The sequence below is a fragment of the Sus scrofa genome, chromosome 11 (assembly GCF_054392235.1).
Source record: "Sus scrofa isolate SSC_HxYL_T2T_F1_AM1 chromosome 11, Sscrofa_HxYL_maternal_Yorkshire_Landrace_v2.0, whole genome shotgun sequence".
In the NCBI taxonomy this organism is placed as follows: Eukaryota; Metazoa; Chordata; class Mammalia; order Artiodactyla; family Suidae; genus Sus; species Sus scrofa.
Window position 1 is genome coordinate 71,947,769 of NC_139393.1, and position 25,136 is coordinate 71,972,904.

Sequence of the window (25,136 nt, forward strand, 5' to 3'; positions counted from 1 at the left end):
ATGTTCTATAATGTTCTGATTTAACAGAATTAACTGAGTTTGCTGAGGTCAAAGGGAACAGAAGTGATAAAGGAGGGATCTGGGAACCAGAGCTGATCTCTGAACTCTCTGAGACTTGCAAGGTACCATATCAGCTTACGCTTGCAATCTCAATATTAATCATTGGTTGCTATTAGGCTTAGGAGCTTACGGTTAAAAGCCTTCCATGTTTTTCTTTTTCATTGATTTATCCTGTAATTGATATGTAATGAATACGGTTTGATAGAGGTTATATTTTATTTCTTGATCCTTTCAAAGATTTGTGTAGTCAGATCAGGATTTTACTGCCTCCATGAGAATCTTGTGTTAGCTAGCAGCACAGTCCATGTGATAGTCGTTTCATTGAAAGGTTATTTTTAAAATTTCATATGTCTGCAGAATAAATAGATGCAAGGATCTCTCCTACACACACATCAGTAAACAGCATACTGATCAAAAACAAGTCATTTTTTTTCTCTCTCTAAATCACAAGGAAATCTTGCCTTGTTTTCTTGCCAGGAAGTGAATCTTGCTGTGTTTATTGCACTTTAGTTGTACCTTCTGCAGAATGAGCAATAATTTAAGAAAATCTGGACTATGGGTATTTATCACAGTTTGAAATAGAATTCTTAAGAATCTGACAGCAGAACTAAAATTTTTGAAATTCTTTTGAGATATTAGCAGTCTTAATGATCCCAATTTCATATTTTAATACTGTAAACAATAAAAATACTATCTACTGATTGACTTTGTGTTTAAATATATACTTCACATTATGCCTAATATAAGTATGAGAGCAGGCAAGTGAGGATTCATATAAGACTGGAGAGAGCCAGAGTATGGATGGCATAGTTATTTGCATAAAGTAAGATGAATCCCTTTTTATTGATGTTTATAGACAACATGTTCTTTGGCACAAGCTTCACAGAGCCTATGAGGTACAAATCCCTTGGAATTAAGGTTAAGAGTAACATGTAGGTAGGTACCTAGGAATTCCTACAGGACTGTAAGCGACTGGGAAGGTAAATGCCCAGGAGGCCAACAGGCCTTGTCTTCAGCTGGTGCTTGTGGAAGGAGTGTGTTAATCTGCGATATGAGATACAGTGTTCATCCCACAGGGAGAGACGCCCTTGTGAACGTGGGATGAATGAATTGCAGCTGGTCATGGTGAGTGATGTTTTTTCTATGTTTTTGGATTCAGTTGACTAAAATTTTGTTGAGAATCTTTGTGTCTATACTCATCAAAGCAATATTGGCCTGTAATTTTCTTTTTTGGTAGTATCTTTGTCTGGTTTTGGGATTAGGGTGATTGTGGCTTCATAGAATGTCTTTGGAATTATTCTTTCTTCTCAACCTTTTGAAAAGTTTAAAGAGAATGGGTGTAAGTTCCTCTTTGTATGTTTGGTGGAATTTGCCTGCAAAGCCATCTGGTCCTGGACTTTTGTTTGTAGGGAGTGTTTAATTATATGTTCAATTTCATTTCTAGTGATCTGTCTGTTCAGTTGATGTGTTTCTTCTTGATTCCGTTTTGGTGGGCTCTATGTCTCTAGAGAGTGTCTATTTCTTCTAGGTTTTCAAATTTGTTGGCATGTAATTGTTGATAGTATTCTCTTATGTTTTTTGTATTTCTGCAGCATCTGTTGAGATTTCTACTTTGTCATTTCTCATTTTGTTTGAGTTCTTTCTCTCCTCTTCTTGGTGAGTCTGGCTAGAGGTTTGTCAATTTTGTTTACCCTTTCAAAGAACCAGCTCTTAGTTTGATTCATTTTTTTTTCCTAATGTTTTTTGGATCTCTATTGTATTGATTTCCTCTCTGATCTTTGGTGATTTCCTTCCTTCTGCTGACTTTAGGTTTTGTTTGCTCTTCTTTTTCTAGTTCCTTTAGGTGGTGGGTTTAAGTTGTCGATTTGAGATTTTTCTTCTTTTTTTGAGGAAGGCCTGTATTGCTATGAACTTTCCTGTAAGCAGTGGTTTTGCAGCATCCCGTAGATTTTGAATGGTTGTGTTTTCATTATCATTTTTCTCGAGGTATTTTTTAATTTCCCATTTGATTTCCTCATCAACCCATTCTTTTTTTTTTTTTTTAGTAGCATGTTGTTTAGTCTCCATGTAGTTAGTTTTCTTTTAAATTTCTTTTTCTGGGAGTTCCTGTCGTGGCGCAGTGGTTAACGAATCCGACTAGGAACCATGAGGTTGCGGGTTCGGTCCCTGCCCTTCCTTGCTCAGTGGGTTAATGATCTGGCGTTGCCGTGAGCTGTGGTGTAGGTTGCAGACGCGGCTCGGATCCTGCGTTGCTGTGGCTCTGGTGTAGGCCAGTGGCTACAGCTCCGATTGGACCCCTAGCCTGGGAACCTCCATGTGCCGCGGGAGTGGCCCAAGAAGTAGCAAAAAGACAATAAATAAATAAATAAATAAATAAATAAATTTCTTTTTCTATGGTTGATTTCTAGTTTCATGCCATTATGTTCAGAGGTGATACTTGAAATAATTTCTACATCTTAAATTTGTTGAGGTTGGTTTTGTGCCCCAGTATGTGGTCAATTATTAAGAATGTTCCATGTGCACTTGAGAAGAATGTATATTTTGTTTTTTTCTTTTTTTGATGTAATGTCCTGAAAATATCAATTAAGTCTAACTTTTCTATTGTGTCATTTTGGATATCTGTTGCCTTATTGCTTTTCTGTCTAGAGGACCTGTCCATTTATGTAAATGGGGTGTTAAAGTCTCCTACTATTATTATATTCAAATCAATTTCTCCTCTGATATCTGTTAGTATTTGTTGTATGTATTTGGGTGCTCCTATGTTAGGGGCATATGTACTGATGATTGTAAATACTCCTCTTGACTCAATCATTTTATCATTAAATACTGTCCTTCTTTGTCTTTCTTTGTGGCCTTCATGTTAAAGTCTATTTTGTCAGATATGATTATTGCAACTCCTGCTTGCTTGTCTTTTCCATTCACATGAAAATCTTTTTCCACCCCCTCATTTTCAATTTATATATGTCCATTGTCCTAAAGCTAGTTTCTTATAGGCAACATGTTGTAGGTTCTTGGTGTTTTGTACAGTCCGCTGCTCTGTCTTTTGATTGGAGCATTCAGTCCATTGACATTTTAAGGTAATTATTGATATATGTGTATTTATTGCAATTTTAAACTTTGTTTTCCAATTGATTTTATGTTTCTCATTTGTTCTTTCTCTTTTTGTTTAGATGATTTCCTTTTATTTTATGCTTGTGTCCTGTTCTTTTTAGTGTTTGTGAATGTATTGTTTGGTTTTGATTTGTGGTTGCCCTGTTTTTCAAGTATGTTAACCCCTTCCTATATCTGCTTGCTTTTGCCTGATATTCATATAGGCTTCAAATCACTCTAGGAAAAAAAAATAGTCTAGATTTTTTTACTTTCCTTCCCCACATTTTATGACTTTGATGTCCTTTTTTTAGCATCTTCATGTTTATCCTTTTCCTCTTCCTTGTGTTCATCGTCATTTTCATAATAGGGTTTTTTTTTCTCCCTTTTAGTTTTGTATACCGTCTTGTTTATGTGATTACTTTCCAGTTGTGATGTCTCCCATCCTATTTCTTCTTACTTCTTTTTTATTTAGAGGAGCCCTTTCAGTATTTCTTTTAGAAGGGGTTTAGTATTGTTGTACTCTTTCATTTTTTGTTTGTTGGAGAAATTCTTTATTCTTCTATTTTAAATTATATTCTTGTTGGGTAGAGTATTCTAGGCTGTGCATTTTTTTCCCTTTTAGAAATTTGAATATATCCTGCTACTCTCTTCTGACCTGTAGTGTTTCTGCAGAGAAATCAGCTGATAGCCTTATGGTATTCCTTTATAATTAACTCTTTGTTTTTCTCTTTCTGCCTTTAGAATCCTCTCTTTACCTTTAGCTTTTGCCTTTTTTTATTGTAATAAGTCTTGGCGTGCCTGTTTGGGTTGAACCTGTTTGGGCCCATCTGTGCTTCCTGTATCTTGATGTCTGTTTCCTTTAGATTTGGAAAGTTTTCAGCCATAATTTCTTCAAATATATGTTCAATCCCCTTTTCTTTGTCTTCTCCTTTTGGAATCCCTATTTTGCATAGATTGGCCTGCTTTATGTTATCCCACAGATCTCTCATGTTGCTTTCATGTTTTTTCAGTTGTATTCCGTCTGCTGTCCTGATTGGGTGATTTCCATTATTCTGTCCTCCAAGTCACTAATTCGTTCCACTGCATTATTCACTCTGCTCTCCAATGCCTTTAACTCAGTTTGTGGATCTGTAAATGAATTTTCTACTTTATCTTGGCTCCTTATATTATCTAGTTCCTTTCTAACACAATGTGCATTACTGTTCATATCCTCTCTTAATTCCTTCAAAATCATTCTTAATTCCTTCAGTACTTTCACTGTCTCCTTTTTGAACTCAGTGTCTGTTAGACTACAGAGATCTGTTTCATTATTTGCTCCTGCAGGTGAATTTTCCTGTTTTTTTTTTTTTTTTTTTTTTAACTGAGAATGGTTTCTGAGATTCTTCATTTTGCTTAAGTTTTCTCTTTCTGTGAGTTTAGGGAAATCAACTACTGTGGTTTTGGAGGGCTGTTTATGTGCAAGAGTACCCCTGGGTATTTTGTGAGGGCTTACTACTTATTTTTGATATGAGCGTTTGGATACTTGCTGTCTCTTTCCTCAGTGTGAGCAGGCTGTTATCCCTTTGATAGGTTGCTGCGTGTGCACTGGGGGAGAAGAAGGCCATGGGCATGGCTAGTAGTCAGTGCCTGGTTTCTGGGCCCTTGACTGTAGGAAGGACCCCCAGGAAGGTGGCACATGCTGCTCCTAGTTGCAGGGCCCTGGGAAGTGTCAGTGAGCCTCAGGCACATTTAGGCAGGGCCTGGATCATGTGGCAGTGGCAGCAGTAGGGTGTGTTCATTCCCAGGCGAGTGAGAGCAATAGCGGGTGGTACTTGGTTGCATTGTGCTTACCTGTGCCAACTTCTAAGGTGACTGGGGCCACAGGTGGTGCCTGCTCATGGACACCTAGTGGTGATGGGCCATGGCCTCTAGAGTCAGAGATAACTGTGGTGTTTTGCCCCCACTGCCTGTAGACCACACAAGAAGCACCCCATCCCGCTTAGCCCACACATGAGGTATTGCCACTCATAGCCGGTGCAAGAGTGGCCAGTGCACGTAGCCTGCACAAGAGGCACTTTGCCACCCCTAGCCCTACCCTCTGAGAGCCCATGCATGTGCAGAGAAAGATATTTCTGTGGTGGTCCACCCCTACTCCTCTTGTGTTCCCTAACAATGGCACCTTGCCTCTCCTGTGGGCCCAGACCTCCTCCTGGGCTCCCTTGGCTGTAGTGCTCCACTCCCTAGCTTCCTCAGGCTGTCTCCACATTGGCAACCCTAGTCCTTTCCCTGGAACTGACCTCTAGAGCCTGAGTCTCAGCACCCAGCCCAAACCCGAGCATCTCAAACCGTGGTGTCCTGGGGGGTGGTACTGATGGTCTTTGTGGCTCTGTCTCTATTTTGCCCTCTTCAGTCCAATTGCTGCACTTTTCTCTGTGGCTTTGAGGTCCCTCCATTTCAGCTGATCTCCCTGTTAGTTAGGTGGCTTTCCGGGGTGTGGGCTCCTTTCCTCTTTCTCAGCTCCCTCTCAGGAGTGCTAGTCCCATCCAGATTCCTTCTCTCTCGCTCTCTTTTTTTCCCCTTTGTTCTACCCAGTTATGTGGAGGGTTTCTTGCACTTTTTGGAGGTTTAAGGTCTTCTGCCAGCGTTTAGTAGGTGTTCTGTGTGAATCGTTCTACATGTAGATTTTTATTTTTTATGTATGTGGGTGAAGGCGAGAGCCACATCTAACTTGTCTCTGCCGTCTTGATTGGACCTGTGAACCTCCCGCCATTTAATGTAATTGCAACAGAGAAAGTCAAGCTGTAACTGAGTCCCAAACCATTGTATTGTAGCTGAGTCCCAAGTCATTACTTCCTTGCTCATTGGCTAGATCTGGAGAATTGTCAAATTTCTTCCATATTATGAAGAAACTCACCATGGCCTCTAGGAATAAAGCAGTGTCTTCTTTTCCAGGTTTTTTGAGTGGGCAGGTGTTTAAACAAAACCATTAACATTTTTCACTAGAATTATTTTCTTTACTGTTTTTGTGTCTACCTTATTAATAATTCATTTAGATGCCAGTGAGGTTTGTCAGAAACAGCTTCACAGGACAGCATTCTTCCTGAAGATGAGAGGTGCTCATCACACTCCCTTCCTCAGGTGGTGGCGACAAGGTCCTCTGCCTTAGTCATCCTGACGTCCCAACCAGGCTGCTTGTCTGCACCAGGAAGGCTGACCTGCAGTGGACCCAGGTGGATTTCCTGGGATTCACTAGTGTGTGAAATCTAGCTTTTGTACTTCCCTTGATAGCATCACACCAGTTCATGGTGCATGATATAGAAAAGGTCAAACTGATCTCCTCTTTGGACTGTATCGAATAACTGTGTTGGTTTTGTTGACTCAGAAAAACTGATTCCACACTTTTCCCCTTAGTCTCTCATAAAAGCCTAGTGGTTTTACAACAGGAAGTCTTCACCAAGAAAAAGCAAAACCTGAAAAAGAAGATATGGAATAAGAAAAGAAACATCTCAAAAACTATTGACGTGCCTTCATTTCTTTAAGGTTATCAATCTTTGGAAGGCCTAGAGTTGGGAAGAAAATACAGAGAGGACAAAAATTATAGTAGGTATGAGGTTTACAGGTCATATTACTTTAAAGGTGCATCCTCAATCAAAATAGACTTGAGATACTATTTTTGCTTTGACCAGAGAAAAGCCACAGTCACTTTGGTGTATATGACATCATCTACGAAAAATAGCACCTGCTTTTTTAAGTCCTTGTATAATATAAGCTGTGTCAGTGGTTCGAATGAGTGACCTCTTAGGGTCCAACTTCATGAGCTTCTTAAGATTCTTTGGGTCCTTGGACTTAGTCGTAATGGACTTAGAGTTTCAGTTTGTTATGTATGAGCTGGTAAGCACTTTACCTGCATGATCGCATTTAATTCCCACCAGCATCCCTTTATTGTTGTTGGTATATCCCAGTTTTCACTATGATTGAGAGTAGGTGTAGGGCCTTACCCTCCCTGCTAATATCCAAGAAGGTTGGCCCTAAGCCCCGTCTTCAGCACAATATCTGGCTAATGGAATTTCCATTCCAGGTTTAGGTTTTCATTCTCTGCAAACTAAAGAATTATTCTGAATTGTGATAAATCAGTATATACTCTCAAGTGAAATATTTCATCCAACAATTTTTTTTGTATTTCTTCATGTGGGTTCATAGAATTTGGATAGAATTCCCAAATGCTATGCTCCAAGTAGGCTATAAGCACAGCAGCATAATGATGGTCTTTATTTCTTGGTACTTTAGGACTTGGGTCACTTGCTTCTGGGTCACCATGTTTCTTTCTCCCCCATCATTGTCTCTGTGACATAGTGTAACAGAGGCACAGAGGCACTGGCCATGGGGAGGTGGGCCATCAGATGAGCCTGAATTCCAGTTAGATATGGGCGGGGAGAATTGAGTGTGTAGCCTGGGTTATGCTCCTTGGAATTCCTGGGAGTGTGGAAGGAAGAAATGAGATTGGCCTCAAGGAAGGGATATTTGTCGTGCACCAGAATTGTGTTTCCTTCTTCAGAGAGTTGGCTCTTTGCTTAGATAGTATTTTTGTCTTCTACAAACTTGTATAAAGAGTTTGAGACAGCTGGCAAGAAAAGGTTCACAAATGTATGTCCATAGATACATATAATTATAAACCCATACCTTGTGTTTTACTTCCCTTGTTTTTGTAATATCCAGTCCACTATGAGGCTGGCTATAGTATGACCTACAAGTAGAGACAAAACTCTTGCAGAAAGCCTCTTTGAACAGCTTCAGAATTTAGGGCCATGAGATCTAACGGACTTAACCTAACTAGGGAGCTTCTGAGAGCAACAGTTACCCACTGGTCCTTATGGCTACCAAGGAAAAACACTGACAGAGCGCCCCTGGAGCTCTGCTTCTTCTGGGCTGTGCCCACAGCATGTGGAAGTTTCCAGGCCAAGATAGAGCCCTTCATTTTGATCTTAGGTCTGCTTCCCAGGTAACCTGCCAGGCTGGGTTAGTCATAAAAGGCCCTTACCTGGAGAGAGCCAGATTATTGAAACTGGTGATTTTCCGATCAAATGATGTGAATCTGCTAAAAACTATAACTTGGATTTTTTTCATAATTGACATTTCATTAAGTTTTTTTTTTCTTGTCAACTTATGATGGCAAGCCAAGTGACTTTACCTAAGACCATACACAGAAGCAACCAGAAGGACCCCTCCCCATGAGCATGAAGGGCATAGCAGGGTGGGATGTGTCAGTTAATCCAGGAGCTGTAAGAAGTCGTACAGGCGTATGTATAACAGGGGAGAGGTCGGACAGCTCTATCTCCACTTACGGTTGGAACTTGTTCCTTCAGAATTCTATTCCTCTTCACTCTAAGTTTTATGTTGATACCGCAGCAGAGCCTGGGAGAAACAGGAAAAGCAAAGGGGTCTCCATCCAGATAATGCAGTTTGGTTTACAAGGGCTCCTGGCCACAAAGTCACAGTTGTGGAAGTTTCCCTGCTAGCCCATCCCTCAGAGATGTGACTGGGGCCAGCTGCCCTGGGTGATGAGGTGGGAAGGCCCTGGGCTGGTGAGGTCAGGATGCAGGTGCTGGTGCTGAGAGGACCCAGAACAACCAGTGTTAAGTAGGAAAAGCCTCTTAACCTTCCTAACCCAGCTCTCTCTTGGTCAAAACTTCTATGACCTGTGACTACTCTCTGCACGTTACTCATGCCACACTTCCCTCTAAGAAATCCTCTAAGAAAAGCGTTCAGATATTCTTTCCTGTGTTTGCCCAGTGCTCTGCGCCTTGTCCAGATGGTCATGGATTTATATCCATCTGGGATCATAAACTTTAGAGGCCTTGGCCCAGGCTGAGTGAATCAGCCCGTCCTCAGCAGCCCACCCCGGTTTCCCAGCACAGGGACACTGAGTGTCGCTTGAGTTCCCCTCACCTGAAGCTGTGCACCATGGTGTCATGCTTTTCGTGATAAAGATGGATACTTAAGTGAGAATCAGCCAGTGGCTTAGGTTTCTATTCTTCCTGCTATATTTTTAGATCAAGGTCATTTCCTGAGATTTAAAATCACCTCGTGAGATGAGGTGATGATTAAGTGCATGCTCACTTAATGTTCACTTAAGATCTCTTGGCACAGTGCCTGGTATGCAGTAAACACCTAGTAAATGGCATCTGCTGTTATCACCATTAGCCTTTGAAATGGACATTTAGATACTTAGCATAATGAAAGAAAGCTGGCTTACATGGTGGGGCAAACTTAAATATGTCACAGTGGCTCATAACCTGGGCTCTCTGGCTCTGTGACTTATGCTTTGCCGTCTCCACCACGTTGCGTTTCCTCTCCCTGTGCCTCAGTATTTCCATCTGTAAAATGAGACCATACTGTTACTCAGTAGTGCTGCTGTGAGGAGTAAGGAGGTAATAGGTGTGAAGTACTGAACACCCTATACACAGTCAGCACTCAGTAAATGTTAACTATGGGTAGAAGACCAAGAAAAGGAGTTCCTACTTCCAAAGGTCACCATGTGACTTTTTCCCTACCTTTCTGGTCACTAAATTTATAATTAGCCACTTCTTTATCCCTACACCTATAGCAGAGGCTTCTGGATCCCTCATCTATGCTACCTGTGTGGTCATCTACCTACTGACACCTGCTGACTCCTGATAATTGGGATTCAAGCCCTACTCTCTGAGCCTCAAATATTCTCCTCTGTTAAAAATAGCAATGCCTGCTTCATAGGCCCCTTGTATATCAAAGAGCTGATACCTAGAAAGATCTTATCAGAGTTTTTGATGCACGTATATCATGAGGACCACCTGTAATTTTATTTCTTTGACGGTAAAACATTCCCTACCATTCCAACAAGTCTTTCGAGGAAAGAAGTTTAATCCTCACTAATCCATTAAAGTTTATCTTTGCAAAGAATCCTTGATAGAGAGGCCTCTGTATCTTTTTTCCTATTTCAGACATTTCTTCTTGTGATGGGTGTGGTGGGCGTGATGGTGGTGGTGATTCCTTGGACTGTGATACCCTTGATTCCACTTGGCATCATCTTCTTTGTTCTTCGGAGATATTTCTTAGAGTCGTCACGAGATGTGAAACGCCTGGAATGCGCAAGTGAGTACCTGGGCTCTCGGGGTGGGATGCAGATGCAGGCCGGCTTCCATTTATGCTGTAATTAACCAGATCCCTGAAATCCTGCAGGTGCTGTCTTCTGGAATTTCTCACCAAGTGAACCTTAGGTAACTGAGTATTATGGCCACTGGGAGTCCCTTATGGCACATGGAACTGGTGGCAAGTGAGCTGCAGCTTTGCATTTTAGCGCGAGGATGAATGTGAGCACTGTGAGAACAGGGCCCGTTTCTGTCTTGTTCATGACATACGTCCGAACAGAGCTGCCACTCAGTAAATGTTTCTCTAGAAAAAAAAATATTTTATCCTGTTGGAACTAATGTAGAAGGAAAATAAGGGAATTTTTCTTCCCCTGAAGTTACTAGAAATATAAAGGAAAGAAAGACTAGATAAAGGAGAGGAGGCATCAGGAAATATATGTTAGAAGTGATATATTTGAAAAATAAATTGTTTTATATGTTCAAAAGGCAAATTAGTTGCAGTTGCTAAATATTTTGAAAAGATAAGCCCTGTTCTTTTCAGGTTTGCTCTTTGTTGTCACCAGTAATTGGTGTTAATGCCACAGTGTTTGTGGTCCTCCCTCCCCAAGGCTGGTCATAGGAATGGATGCTGAGAATAATCCCCTTGGGAGGCCCTGGGAGGGGGCGGTGTCTGTTCAGCACACATGTAATCTATTGCTCCGTTTGACTGCCTAGATTTGGAATATCATTTCTAGTCTACAGGTAATCAGAAAGGCTGAAATTCATTGTTAATGCACCAACACATTTCATCATTATGAAAACCAAAAAGCATGAGACTAGAATTGTTACATTCTTTTTAAAGGTCTATGAGTGGTTGCCAAAAAGTAAAAAAGGAAGATGTTTGTATCCAAAACCTCAACCATGGATAGTTCCTGCGAATTAATACCAACTGAACTTTCTGGAAGCCAAGCCAAGAAGAAAAGCCTTTTGAGTCCCATAGTTTTCTATATCTATTAAGTGGAGTAATCTAAATTCATCAAGACAAAGAAGTTTTTTTGTTGTGATATTTGCGTGCTTTGTTTTTAATAATACGCTCTTAAGAGGCACTTGTCCTGAGCATTTGAGTAAAGGATGGTGGGCCTCAGTTTCCTAAAAGCTGTAGAAACGTTTCTCACTCATCAAGGGGAGCAGCTCAACCCCCTGAGGTCTGGTTTGTGAGGAGTCTGAATGGACAGCAGAACAGCGGAGTCCAGGTGTGTGTGACCATGTGACGTGGTAGGAGGCAGGACCTGGGGAGGCAGGAGAGGAAGTGAGAGCTCCATCCAGCCTTCTGCGTAGACAGGGCCTCAGATGTTTTGTGACTTGAGGCCACTTGTGAAGTGGAGTCACTCAGCAGTCTTGTTGCAAAGCAGTTTTCTGGTACATTACAGGAGGGGTGGTTCCAGAAGGAATGTTTGCCAGAGATCTGTGCCTGGGGCTGGGACCACCTTCTGTCCGTGTGGTCATGGAGAGAAGGACACCCCCTGAGGCTTTTTTCAAGAAGCAGTAGAGGATTTTCTCAGGGTTTGATCTGGAGAGTCTGAGAACTCTGGCCCTCATGTGTGTGGAATGTTGAGATTTTTGGCACCCTAAATAGGCTGCAGGAGTTGGAGAATGAATTCAACCCAGATGCTCCTTCCTCCACACCCCAGGTAACCAAGTGTGGTGGATGGTTGATTAGAGCTGTTTATGTTTTCTCTCTAGGTGGTGGGTCTGTGCCATAATAATAACACCACTATCTTCCCTATGCAGTAACTGGTAGTGTGTCTTAAGGCCACTGTTGGAGCCACCAGCAAAAGAAGGTATAACCCTGCTTCATCCTTGTGCTCTGAGGGACCACTGAAGTCCCAAGATTTATTTTCAGATCCTGTTGCTTCATCTTAATGAAAGGTCTACAGCTAATTATAATTTCTTCCCCCATTTGCAAAAGTGGGCATAGTAACAGTCACTTATGGATCCCTGCATAAAACCAGCAAGGCCTTATGTTGCCTTTTTCTGGTCAGCTCTATTCCTTTAGCTGTGCCCGAATGATGAAGCCACATCCACATTCTGTCTGAAAGGTGCTGTAATCAACTAGCAATGTCTGCCATGGGCACCGCTAGGGAGGATTAGCATGTGTGACATGTGTATTCAGACCATGGAGTCTCAAGTCTGCTGTTTTAAGGGTTCTTAGGCCAGTTTCCCAGGGACTTTGTTCAGCTTCAGGTACTTAATAAGATGCACAGGAATGTGAAGGCTATTGGATGTTAGCTGAGTAAGATTTGGGGTTTTCTAAACATAAACAACAAAGTCTAGGGAAAAGTGCCTGTAGTCACGCATGGGAATCCTTAACCCTGATTACTCTCCCTCTGAGACAGTGTGGCTGTGATTAAAAGCACAGCCTTGGGAATCAGAGAGTTGGCTGAGTAAGTGGGTTAACTGACTGACTCTTGGGCAGTGTGTGCTCTTAATCCCTCAGTCTGGTTTTCTCTCTGTCAAGGATATAACAATACCTGCCCTCTGTGGTCTCATGAGGATTTCTTGAGTTGATGCTTATAAAGTGCTTGCCAGCTTCTCTCAAAGGCATAGAACCTTGAACATGAGGGAAGTAACATATTAACAACTCATGGGCATCACGTAGCGTGAACGATAACCCGCAGCAGGGCTGTCAGCCTGGGGGCCTTGCATTCAGTTCCCTGCCCTCCCCCTGCCAGGGAGGATCTGCAGGCCTTGTGGGGGTGTGTCCCCAAGAGTCCTCGAGGTGGTGTAAACACAGCCGTCAGTCATGCGAACTGTAGGGTTACAGGTGTCTGTGACTGCGTACCAAGGCCATGGCTGTGACATAGTCTCTTTCAGAATAGCGAGCTCAGTCTTTGTGGGAAAAGGATGTTACTTTGGGCGAGATGATGCAAGAGTCTTAATTTTAGCCTAGTTTTCTTTGCAGACTCTCCAGTTCATGCACCCTGGTAGCTTGCTCAGTCGTAAGTGGGTTTGGAAGAAACAGGATAACTTTTCATGGGTCTAGTTTCCTGCTGGATTCTGTGCCTCTTTGGCATGAGGTGAGGTAGGTGATGGGTGTTTGGTGTCCCCAGCGATCAAGGCTGAGATGACACCTGATTTCTAAAGTGCATTCCATCCTCCATCCCTGCTGGAAAGAAGTACCTGCAGCTTTGATCTCCTGAGAAGGGAAGCAGCAGAGGGTGGCCAGGCTGAAGAGTTCACCTCACGACTCTTCTGGGTGACCAGCATGTCTGCTTCCTTCTCAGAAGCCTTGTCTGTGATGAGTAGTGTTGACGTCACAGCGTTTGCTCTGGGATGAGAGCGGGGTTCTAGTGAGTTCTCTGTGCTCTCTGGGGCTGGACTCCTGGCCCCTCCTGACAGGATAATGGGCCCTGGAATTCTCCCGCATTGTCCCTGTGACCCCCCCCCCCCGCTTCCATATGGACTGAGTTCTGGGGGCGGGTTGGGACACCTGCTGGGGCTGCAGGAAAGGCCTGATCAGAGCTTCCAGCCTTCCTTACTTGGAGCATGAGTTCAATATGTGTTCATGCTGCTGTGTTAAAAGTGCAAAGTTAAACTAAAATAAATAAAATTAAAAGTCGCTCAATAGAATGAAGGGAAAAAGCAGTGTGGATGCTGGAATAAGACCCCAAACCTGCAGCTGGCCAGTCAGAAGCTCCAGCGAGTCTCTTACGGCTCTTTGTCTGACTTTGATACAAGAGGAAATCTTAGGTCATGTCCCGGTTTAGAGAAGGATTTTTTTCATGAACACACCATCACAGGTGAGGGTCCCTAACAGTGAAGGTTCCTGGTCAGATGTCCTAGTGGAAAGAGCCCCAGCCTGAGTGGCTGGTCACTGGCCCATGGCCCAGGCTGTGCTCCCCCAGCCCAGGACTTCCCACCCTCTCTGAACCCCAGTGTCTCACAGGAGGAAGCTGCTCCATCCTTGCTTGCAAATCAGGGACACTAAGCACAGAGGAGGTTCTGTGTCTTGGCCCATTTGTACCCAGTACCCCCAACACATGCAGCGCCCATGTGCACATCGGTACTGAGTGAACTGCCCCCAGACAGGCATTTGGATGCCAGGCTAAGGAATAAGGTCCTGAAAATAATCTGGAGTTTTCCCCCATTCATTGCTATCGCCTCCATCATTTTCTAACATCTCTGTAGCCCCCTGTGAGTTGTTACCTTCCCCTAAACACCTAGGTTTTGCTGACACTCCTTCTCTAAGAGACACACAGGTACTAAGTGCTGAGTGTTTCCTGCTGATAAAGCACAAGTTATCACTCATCCCGGACAGAGGTCACAGGCTCCGAGTCTGCCCTTGACCACAGTGAGTTACAGCCTGGTTCACGGTGGGGAATGAAAGCCGTGAGGGCTCCTCCCTGCCCAGCAGCCTGAGCCCACCTGTTCAGTGATGGGCAGGAGCCTGGCCCTGGTGCTGGTGTTCAGTGGGCTCTTAGGGCAGACGGCAGAGAGACGAATGGCCAGTCATGTGCCACCAACTCCTAAACCCATGTGAAGTCTCTCAAAAGAGAATGGCCACTAAGGCCACCGTCTGCTTCTAAAAGGGTGATGATGTGAGTGTCACATGCCACAGGGACCTCCAAATGCCAGGACAGGTCTCCAGCAGGGTAGTTATAAAAACATCCATCAGGTTCCCAGAGCAGAAGTCATAATAATTCAAAGACAACTTGGCTGCATGGGTCCTGTGGGCACAAGGGCCCTGTGGTACCAGGTGCGCTGTGACCCGTGTAGCACAGGTGCAAGGAAAGTCCCAGGATGCAGGGTGATGGCAGACTGTCCCCTCACCTTTTTTATCTCGCACCTGTCCTGGGCCTGGCACTGTTCCAGTTTGGGGGACATACCAATTTCATCCCAGCCCTCAGGTTACTCACCTAAGGTGGGGACAACCCACAGCTCCTCAAAATTCAGTGTGGTTAGGGTTAGGGTCACGGAGAATTAAATCTGAAAATACTACTCACTGAGAAATTCGTAAATAGTAATTACACAGGAATAAAAAGACTCAAATGTCGCCATATGCAGCAACGTGATGTACGTAGAGAATGTTATTCTTAGTACAGTAAGTCAGAAAAAAACAAATACCATATGAGATCACATATGCAGAATTGAAAAAATAAGACAAATGAATCTCTATTCAGAATAGAAACTCTGTAACATCGAAATCAAACCCACGGTTATCGAAAGGGAGAGGGTCAGAGGAGGGAGGGACAGAAGAGGAGTGTGGGGTTAACAGATCCGCACCACTGCACATCAGATAGGGAGCAACAAGGGTTTACTGTGCAGCACAGGGAGTTGTATTCAGTCTTTTGTAAGAACCTCTAATGAAGTATAACAGAAAAACCTCAATTACTATGCAATGTTCCTGAATGTAACATGACATTGTAAACCAACTACATGTCAGTAAATTAAAAACAATTAGTGAATAGTTTCCACCTGGGGATGTGTCCGGGAAGAATTTGGAGGGAGGTGTGTTTGAGGGGGACCTTGATGGATGAATTAGTGAAGAAAGAATTTCGTGATCTTGGAGTTCCTGTTGTGGCTCAGTGATTAACGAATCCGACTAGGAACCATGAGGTTGTGGGTTCGATCCCTGGCCTAGCTCAGTGGGTTAAGGATCCTGTGTTGCCATGAGCCGTGGTGTAGGTCACAGATGCGGCTTGGATCCCGCGTTGCTGTGGCTTAGGCATAGGCTGGCGGCTGCAGCTCCAATTCGACCCCTAGCCTGGGAACCTCCATGTGCCATGGGTACGGCCCTAGAAAAGACTAAAAAAAAAAAAAAGGAATTTCATGATCTAAATGTAGCTGTGATTTGGATTTGGTCAAAGAGGGGTTCAAAGAGAAGCTTTCATTTCCAAGGTGTTAAAGTGAAGCTGATGTGAACAGGAGTTTGAGGTTCACACGGAGGGTCCTCTCCAGAAGGGGTGTCATCCCTCCTCCCCCAGACAGCCCCCCAGGCAGTCCTAGGTGTGCCCCTTGGTGGGATGTATGACCCCAGAGCAGGGGAGGCAGTGGGTTTCCTGGCATCCAGCCTCCCTGACCTGCTCTGTCGTGTCTCTGTCTCTGCTTCCCCAGCTCGGAGCCCAGTCTTTTCCCACCTAGCATCTTCTCTCCAGGGACGCTGGACCATCCGGGCGTTCAAAGCCCAACAGAGGTTTCAAGAGCTGTTTGACGCTCACCAGGATTTGCACTCAGGTCTGTGAGTTTCTGGAAATGATTCAAAGTAAGGGATGAGCTGCCTTCTGAGGTCTGACGTCCCCCTCAGGTGGCCCTGCTGGCCAGCACCTCTCTCTGTGCTGCCCTGGTCCCCCTCTGCACATCCTCCCCCTCCCCCACCCTCCCTCTCAGCTTCCCCTCTGTGCTCCCCTCTGCCCCTCACAGCCCTGCTTTTCTCCCCTGACTGCTTTGCATTGTCCTTCCCTCACGGTGCCCTGCGGATTTCTGTCCCTTTAGGACAGGGGTCTACAAACTTTTCTTCCTTTCTTTCTCTTTCTTTCTTTCTTCTTTGTAAAGATCCAGATAGAAAATGTTTCAGGCTTTGTGTGCTCTACTGTTGCATTTGCTCACCTTTGCTGTTGTGGCACCAAAACAGGCAAAAAGTATATATCAGCTAATGGTGGCGGCTGTGTTCCATAAAACTTGATTCATAAAACCAGATGAGGGCAGTTCTTAGATAACAGGCTGTAGTTTGCCAACTCTCCTCAGAGTATGCAGGGTGGCAGAAGTGATTGAGGAAAATAATTTCCTGATTTGCCACCCACTTGATGAGTATTATTCTTTGTAGCAGTGATGTTTTTTTCTAGGGTAGAATTTTCAGAATTTCCTCTAAGCCTGTAAGATCCTGGCCCAGCTTTGCAATCTTTATTCTATTTTGTGCAATAACATTTTCAAAGCCACATGCAGATCCTTGTAGCTGATAGTCATTTAGATACTGGCCTCTAAGAATAAACATGTGCAGGGCCCTGCCATGAGCACAAGAAGGTGCTGGAAACAGAGGGAGCTGTGCTCTGCTGTCAGAGAACCAGGAACCGTCAACTTGTGAGAGGAAGAATCTCCCTTGAGGCCCCAGCCCTGCAGGAAACACACCAGTGAGACCATTTTCCATCTTTGTCCTTGTGACCGTATTTCTGTTATGACCTGTGGGTTGAGGTTTTCAGCACACGCTTCCCACCAGCCCCTGGACTGATTCCTCTGTGTCCCACATGTTGTCTGGTGTGAGAGCCTAGATTTCTGGAATCTTCAGGTTCCTTGAGGGGATGACTTTGTGTGAAAATCTCCTGTAGCTCAACTGAGCAACATGCTCCATCTCATGAGAAGCTGCTAACGTGTTTTCTCTGCTTGTTTGTTATCCTTATTTCGGTTCACGAATCCAGAGGCCTGGTCCTTGTCTTTGACCACATCCCAATGGTTCGCCCTATGCCTGGATGCCATCTGTGCCGTCTTTGTCATTTGTGTTGCCTTTGGGTCCCTGTTTCTGGCAGAAAGTAAGTAAAGATGTGGGTAACTATTTGTGGTATGATTACAGTTTATGGCTTCATATACATTTATTTTATTTTATTTTATTTTAGTCTTTGTTGTTGTTTTTGTTGTTGCTGTTGCTATTTCTTGGGCCGCTCCCGCGGCATATGGAGGTTCCCATGCTAGGGGTTGAATCGGAGCTGTAGCCACCGGCCTACGCCAGAGCCACAGCAACGCGGGATCTGAGTCACGTCTGCAACCTACACCACAGCTCACGGCAACGCCGGATCGTTAACCCACTGAGCAAGGGCAGGGACCGAACCCGCAACCTCATGGTTCCTAGTCGGATTTGTTAACCACTGCGCCACAACGGAAACTCCTTCATATACATTTATTAAATTAAACTCTTGCTAACTTGCCTAATATCATATACTCTTTGGTTCTTTTGAATTGTATTAAAGTATTTGCAGCTTGTGAGTCTGAGTGTGGCCCATGGAAGGAGTCATTTGATTCTTGATAAGACCTTTTATTCTTCTATCTTTCTTTGAATGGGTTGAAGTCTACACAACTGTGGCAAGCTGACCTTCAGAACATTCTAGGTTGTGTCCCATGGTTGGGAGGAGAGAACCAGCTTAGGGCTTTGGGGTTTAGCTTTGGGGCCACTTGGATCTGGTGGTTGAAGGTGCCTGGTGCACAGAGGGGAGACGATGCTGTGTAGGAAAGAACAGTCTCCTCCCTGCTCTCTGGGGGTGTTGGTGTGGGTTGTATGGAGTCACCGTCCCTCACTACTCCATGGTAACAACACAAAATCACAGTCTGTAATGATGGAACAGGTGTTTCTGCCCTGGCACAAAGGGTTAAGAACCTAACTACAGTGGCTTGGGACAGTGTGGAGGTGAGGGTTTGATTCCAGCCTGGCATAGCGGGTTAAAGGATCCAGCATTGCCACAGCTATGGTGTAGTTTGCAGTTGTGGCTCTGATTCAGTCCCTGGCCCAGGGAACTTCCATGTCCCACAGGTGTGGCCATAAGGAGAAAAAAGAAATAATACTCTCATTATATGCACGTGATTTAAATATTATAAGGAAGTCTTCTTGGCAAAGAGACAGAAGGAACTCGGCTTGGGATGAAGAATGGGACTGACTGGTTCTCTTCAGCAGGTAGTTCTGAGAAAGTTGGAAGCTGCATGTGAATCAGTGAAGTTAGAACCTACCCTCAAACCATACACAAAAATAAACACAAAATGGCTTAAAGATTTAAATATATAATATGACACCACAAAACTTTCTTAGAAGAGAACATGGGCAAAACATTCTGTGCCATAAATTGTACCAGTATTTTCTTTTTCTTTTTTTCTTCTTGGCTTTATTGGGCCACACTTATGGCATATGGAAGTTCTCGGGCTAAGGGTGGAATCAGAGCTGCAGCTACCTACCTACGCTACAGACACAGCAATTTGGATCTGAGCCACATCGGCCACCTACACCACAGCTCATGGCAACGCCAGATCCTTAACCCACTGAAAGAGGCCATGGATCAAACCCACATCCTCGACCCACATTCTCGTGGATTCTAATCTGCTGTGTTACTGCTGAGACACAATGGGAACTCCTATACCAATATTTTCTTTCTTTCTTTTTTTGTCTTTTTTTTTAGGGCCACACCCACCTACAGCTCCAGTTCGACCCAGACTAGGGGTCGAACTGGAGCTGTAGCCACTGGCCTGCAGCACAGCCACAGCAATGCCATATCTGAGCCATGTCCATGACCTACCCTGCAGCTCATGGCCACGCTGGATTGTTAACCCACTGAGCCAGGCCAGGAATCAAACCTGCATCCTCATGGATACTAGTCACATTCGTTTCTGCTGAGCCACAACGGGAGCTCCAAGAACTCCCATACCAATTCATTTTCTTTAGTCTCCCAGTGCAATGAAAATAAAAGCAAAAGAAAAAATAGGAACTAATAAAACTTACAAGCTATTGTCCAGCAAAGGAAGACATAAACAAAATGAAAAGACCACCTGTCGGCTGGGAGAAAATATTTGCAAGTGATGGGACTGACAAGGGCTTAATTTCCCAAATATATAGACACCTCAAACAACTCAATAACAAAAACTAAACAACCCAATTTAAAAATGGTCAGAAGCCCTAAGTAGACATTTCTCCAAAAAAGACATACAGATGGCCAATAGGCACATGAAAAGATGCTCAGCATTGCTAATTAGTAGGTAAATGCAAACTAAAACTGCAATGAAGTACCTCCCAAAACCATTAAGAATGGCCATCACTAAAAAGTGCACCAATAACAAATGCTGGAGAGGCTGTGGAGAAAAGCGAACCCACCTGCACTGTTGGGAAAGTAAGTTGGACTCTAAAAAACAAGCAAACAAACAAAAAACCTTAAAAACAGAGTTACCATATGATCCCGCAATCCCACTCCTGCCGCTCCTCGGCATATACCAAAGGAAACCATAATTTGAAAAATACATGCACCTCAATGTTCAGCTCAGCATGATTCACAGTAACGAAGACATGTTACTGTGAATGGACACAACCTAAATATCCATCACCAGAGAAATGGATAAAGAAGATGTATTTCAGGGGTTCCTGTTGTGGCTTTGCAGGTTAAGAACCTGACTAGTATCCATGAAGATGCTGGTTTTATCCCTGGCCTTGATCATGGGGTTAAGGATCTAGCATTGCTGCAGGCTGCGAAGTAGGTCACACAGATGCAGCTCAGACCCCAGTTAACAGATGCAAACTAATACATTTAAAATGGATAAACAACAAGGCCCTACTGTATAGCATGGGGAACCGTATTCCGTATCCTGTGGTAAACCATGATGGCAAAGAGTGTGAAACAGACTCTATATATAACTGAATTACTGTACAGCAAAAATTGACACAACATTGCAAATCAATAAAATTAAAAAAGAAGAGCACTGACCTCATTCCTCCTCTTCATCCTCTTTTAGCTTTGAATGTCGGGCAGGTGGGCCTGGTGCTGTCTCTCGCCCTCACGTTCATGGTGATGGTCCCGCGGTGCGTCAGGCAAAGTGCCGAAGCCGAGACTATGGTAAAGTGTTTATCTTAAACTTCTTAGCCTGTTCTAGTCTCCTTGCCATTAAATGGTATAACATCAATTCTTATGTGAAATATTAAAACTCTTATTTTTAATTGTAGGTAACAGAATTTTTTAGATCCTTCCTGTCTGTTTAAAGTTAATGGAAAGTAGAATATACACATCTTTTTCTCACTCTTATGTGTGCCACGTCCGTAGGTTTTCTGTTCATCACATGCTGTCTTCACGTGTAATAAATGTCGCTGTAGGAGGGAGGTTCTGAAATCCTGGAAAGAATTAAAGTCGGTCTCTTAGAGGCTTATTTATTTTTGTTTCTTAGTTGGTAATTCCTCATTTTTTAAAAAAGATGAATGTAATGTTTTGAGGTTGGTTGTTTAATGGGTATCCCTCAAATTTTAGCATTTATTCTTGTGTGTGTTGAGCTCCTGAATTTGCAGGTGCCCCTTCTTTCTGGCAGAATAAGCCCCGTCCCAGAATGTGCTGTCTGAGGTGTTGAGTGAATGGTCGTTTAGGAGGCCTTAGTCAGTTTGTAAATTATCTCCTTTTTTGAATATCTGCAACTTCTCCTAAGAGAGAAAAACAATATAAAGGAAATGTTTCCATTGCATTCTTCACTTTTGTAGAGAAGGTGACTAGTTGTTAAAACGAGCTTGCTGACTGTCCAGTTCTGCTCGTCATGACAGACGCCCTTCTGTACCACACATTACTGATCAGGGTCCATCAGTATCCCTTCCTTTGACACAACTCTCTTGTTTTTTTATTCAGGTATGAAAAGTGGATCAGTAAAGTCTTAGCATTCAGTTCTCTAGTTCTTTTGGTTTTAATACAATGTTGAAGGAAGTGGCCGTAAGTGACAGTGTTACAGGACGATGAACAAGTTTGCAAATCATCAAAGGCCTCGTCAGACGCCTCCTTCTGTCCTTTGGGGATGATAAGACCTGGGATAAACTTAACCAGAGAAAAGCAGATAGGAAGATAAAAAAAGCAAAAGATCTCATTTAAAGTCTCTGAACCTCCATAAACAAGACCCTTTGTTCCTAACCCACGTGATGTCATGTGTCTTTCAGATGATTTCAGTAGAAAGAGTGACTGAATATACAGACCTTGAGAAAGAAGCACCCTGGGAATATGAGTATCGTCCACCGCCATCCTGGCCCCATGAAGGAAGCATTGACTTTATTAATGTGAGCTTCAGGTACAGCTCAGATGGGCCTCCAGTACTGAGGGAGCTGATGCCATGGATTCCCCAAAGAAGCAAGGTTTGTTTAAGCCATTTGCCTCATTCATAGTCCAGCTAAAATTTGAATAGTGTATCAGCTGTCAGCTTCCTCGTCAGTGTGTCACAGGGATTCTTTGTCCCTCTTGGATGCAGATTAGGTCAGTGACGTTGTAGGTGAATCTTTCTTAGAAACTGACCATGGAAGGGAGACACTAGGATTTCTTTCCCGTTGTCATGAGCTCCCTCATGGTGGTTGGTGCCCTGAGCTACAGAGCTGGAGCTCAGCCTGACCCAGGATACTGTATGTGACACCTGATTATTCATGCGAAGTCTGGATGTCACCCTGGCTCCCTGTCCCTAAGTCTCCAATATCTCCTTCCTTTCCATCCTTCCTTCTCTGTATTTCTGAAATTTTCTCTTCCTCCAATGGTCCCATCAGCTGCAGCCCCTCCTCTGTCCCTTGGCCCTTTCTTAGACTTGTCCTCCACTAGCCCCCACTGAGCTGTCAGCCCCTATCCTCCCCCTCACAGGCTGCTGCTTCCTGAAGCTCAGAGCTGGTCCTTACTGTCCTGAGTAAGCTGCTGCTGGAACCATTGTGCAGCCCCGGGTCCACTCCAGCAGCTTGTGTCCACCAGAGAAGAGCCCAGAATCTTGATTCAGTGGTGGGGGGGAGTGAGGAACCAGGGCCCCCAGCTGGAGTCAGGGCCCAGAGACTTGCTCAGAGTCGATGAAAGCACATGGAAGGGAGCAGGGAAGACACACGTGGGAGACGGCAGAGGGCGTGTGACCCTCGTCCTGCCAGCGTCCCTGTCTGCTGACGGTGTCCCTGTCACGCTCAGCTTTTGGCCCTCGGTTGGGACCAAGGCCGGGTCCTGACAGAGACTAAAACCAGAGCAGACATGGCGTTGGCAGCTCTTCAGCACCACCCTCTCCCCCAGGTCCTGGCCCACATGCGGTCCCTGCGCTCAGGTCATGGTCATTCTCCCGGAGCCCCATGTCCTCCCAGCCCCCCCACCCGCCCCCGTGTGCACAGCTGCCCCTCGACCTCGGACCCCTTCCCTCCCGTCATCTGGCTGCTGAAAGTCTCCTCCTGTTCAGAGTCAGCTCTCCTGCACCTGCCTCTTCAGGCTCCTCTGTGCTTCCACAGCATCTTAGAGGGTCTAAGATAGAGCTTATGGTACATCTGTGTTCATAGCAGCCAAAGGTGGAAGCAATCCAGGTGTCCATGTGGAAAGTGATAGATGACTGTATATCCTGTAGTGAAATATTATTCAGATTTAAAAAGGGAAGAAAATTATCTGACCTGAGGACATCATGCTGTTGAAGTAAGCCAGACACAAACAGAACCATTACTTTATGATTCAGTGTATCTAGAGGAGTCAGATTCATAAGGACAGAAAGTAGGAAAGTGGTCACAGGGCCGGGGGAGGGGGTAATGGGGAGTCATTGTTTAATGGGTACAGAATTTCAGTTTCACAAGAGAAAATGTATTCCGTGGTTGGCTTGTACAACAATGTGAATACACATACCACTAAACTGTTCACTTTAAAATACTTAATTTGTAAATTTTGTTAGTGTATTTTACCACCATTAAAAGACATAGCATGTATGGCATGCTTTGCAATTTTGGGTCCATATCTCACAGAGCCCTCAGTGTTCTTTGTCATTTGTTTGTTTTTGCTTTTTAGGGCCGCACCTGCGACATATGGAGGTTCCCAAGCTAGGGGTCAATTTGGAGCTATAGCTGCCAGCCTACCCCACAGCTACAGCCACACAGGATCCGAGCCATTTTTCTGACCTACACCAGAGCTCATGCCGACGCTGAATCCTTAACCCACCAAGCAAGGCCAGGGATCGAACCCACAACCTCATGATTCCTAGTCGGATTTGTTTCTGCTGTACCACAGAGGGAACTCCACCCTGAGTCTTCTGAAGATCAGGGGCATCTTATTTTCATATCCATTTCACAGAAAGTGGCATTCTTCAGGCCACAGAGAGGGTGGTAAGGGACTGCTGGCTGAGAAGGTGAGTGAATAACACACTGGTGAGAGCAAGCAGTGACTGAAACACATGCACCTCCAAAAGCAACCAATTATGTAGCATGTTAAACATTTAAGAACTGCTCTTTAAGACTCTTTTGACCACAGAAAGACATCTAGTGGACTGCAGCTGTAACAACAGGTATTATGCAGGTTTCTAATTCATGAAAGAAAGAGGAAGTAAAAATAACCAAAATAAGGTAAATAGCACCTTAGTCTTCCTGGTTTGATTCTGACACTGGTTGTATTTTTTTATTCAGATGTTTTTGTGGTTGATTTGATTATTTTAGAGAGTAAAGGAAATTTTAAAGCATTTTCCAGCTCTAGAGGTAGATTGATTTGGGTTTTTTTCTTGCTAAAATGTATTACTTGGAATACACGCATGCGCGCACACACACATATATAAACATACATACATATAATAATCACTTTCCCTGTGTAAATTGTTGTCTGTCTGTGAAAATGAAGGGTTGGCCATTTGAAATTGTATTTATGGCTCTAGGATCCATCTAATGTGTCTGTCTCTCTGTCCAGCTTGTCAAATACCTAAATATTATGTTTATAGATTTTTCCTTAAATTTCTATATCCTGAGTTAAAAAATCTCAGCTCCCTACTTAATGTCTCTTCTGTGCAGGACTTCACAGGTCATACAAATAGTACAAAGGCAAACCCAGTATAGATCCTGCTGTCAACATATACAGTCCAGTTGAAGATGTGAGAAAATGGCTCTATCAGCTGTGTAAGATAGGAGGTGGTCGTGATGTTTATAGACGTTTAGGCAAAGATGATGTAACATCTGTTTCGGTTGAGAGACGCCTACACGAGGGATCAGGTAGAGCATTTCCGAGGACTGAGGCCTGTGAGACAGACTTAGTGACGTGTGGCTAGGATTTCAGCAGGTGGCAATGCATGGGACAGGCCTTCTGGGAGGTGGGACCAGCATGAGCACAGGCACAGTGTCCTGATCCTGTGAGTGAAGAACTAGGCCCCTGCAGAGCGTTCAGGGAACAGAAGTAGCAGGTGCAGAGCACCCACTGTCACGGTCCTTCCTCACCCCTACCCAGT

General features: G+C 44.1%; 1 protein-coding gene across 15 annotated transcripts in view; it reads left to right on the plus strand.

Moving 5' to 3' along the window:
• Positions 1-25,136, plus strand: part of LOC100153359 (ATP-binding cassette sub-family C member 4-like) — a 188,577-nt gene that overhangs the window by 104,033 nt on the left and 59,408 nt on the right. For 10 of the 15 annotated variants that reach the window (XM_084982131.1, XM_084982126.1, XM_084982133.1 and 7 more), the window contains 5 exons: positions 10,107-10,257; positions 16,347-16,466; positions 17,645-17,755; positions 20,706-20,806; positions 21,880-22,071. In XM_084982131.1, the coding sequence (XP_084838257.1) occupies positions 10,107-10,257; positions 16,347-16,466; positions 17,645-17,755; positions 20,706-20,806; positions 21,880-22,071 (675 nt within the window). Of the gene's footprint in view, positions 1-10,106; positions 10,258-10,344; positions 10,383-11,094; positions 13,843-16,346; positions 16,467-17,644; positions 17,756-20,705; positions 20,807-21,577; positions 21,661-21,879; positions 22,072-25,136 lie in introns of those variants that run through there. The other 5 variants (XM_084982138.1, XM_084982140.1, XM_084982136.1 and 2 more) reach the window with 4 other exon arrangements.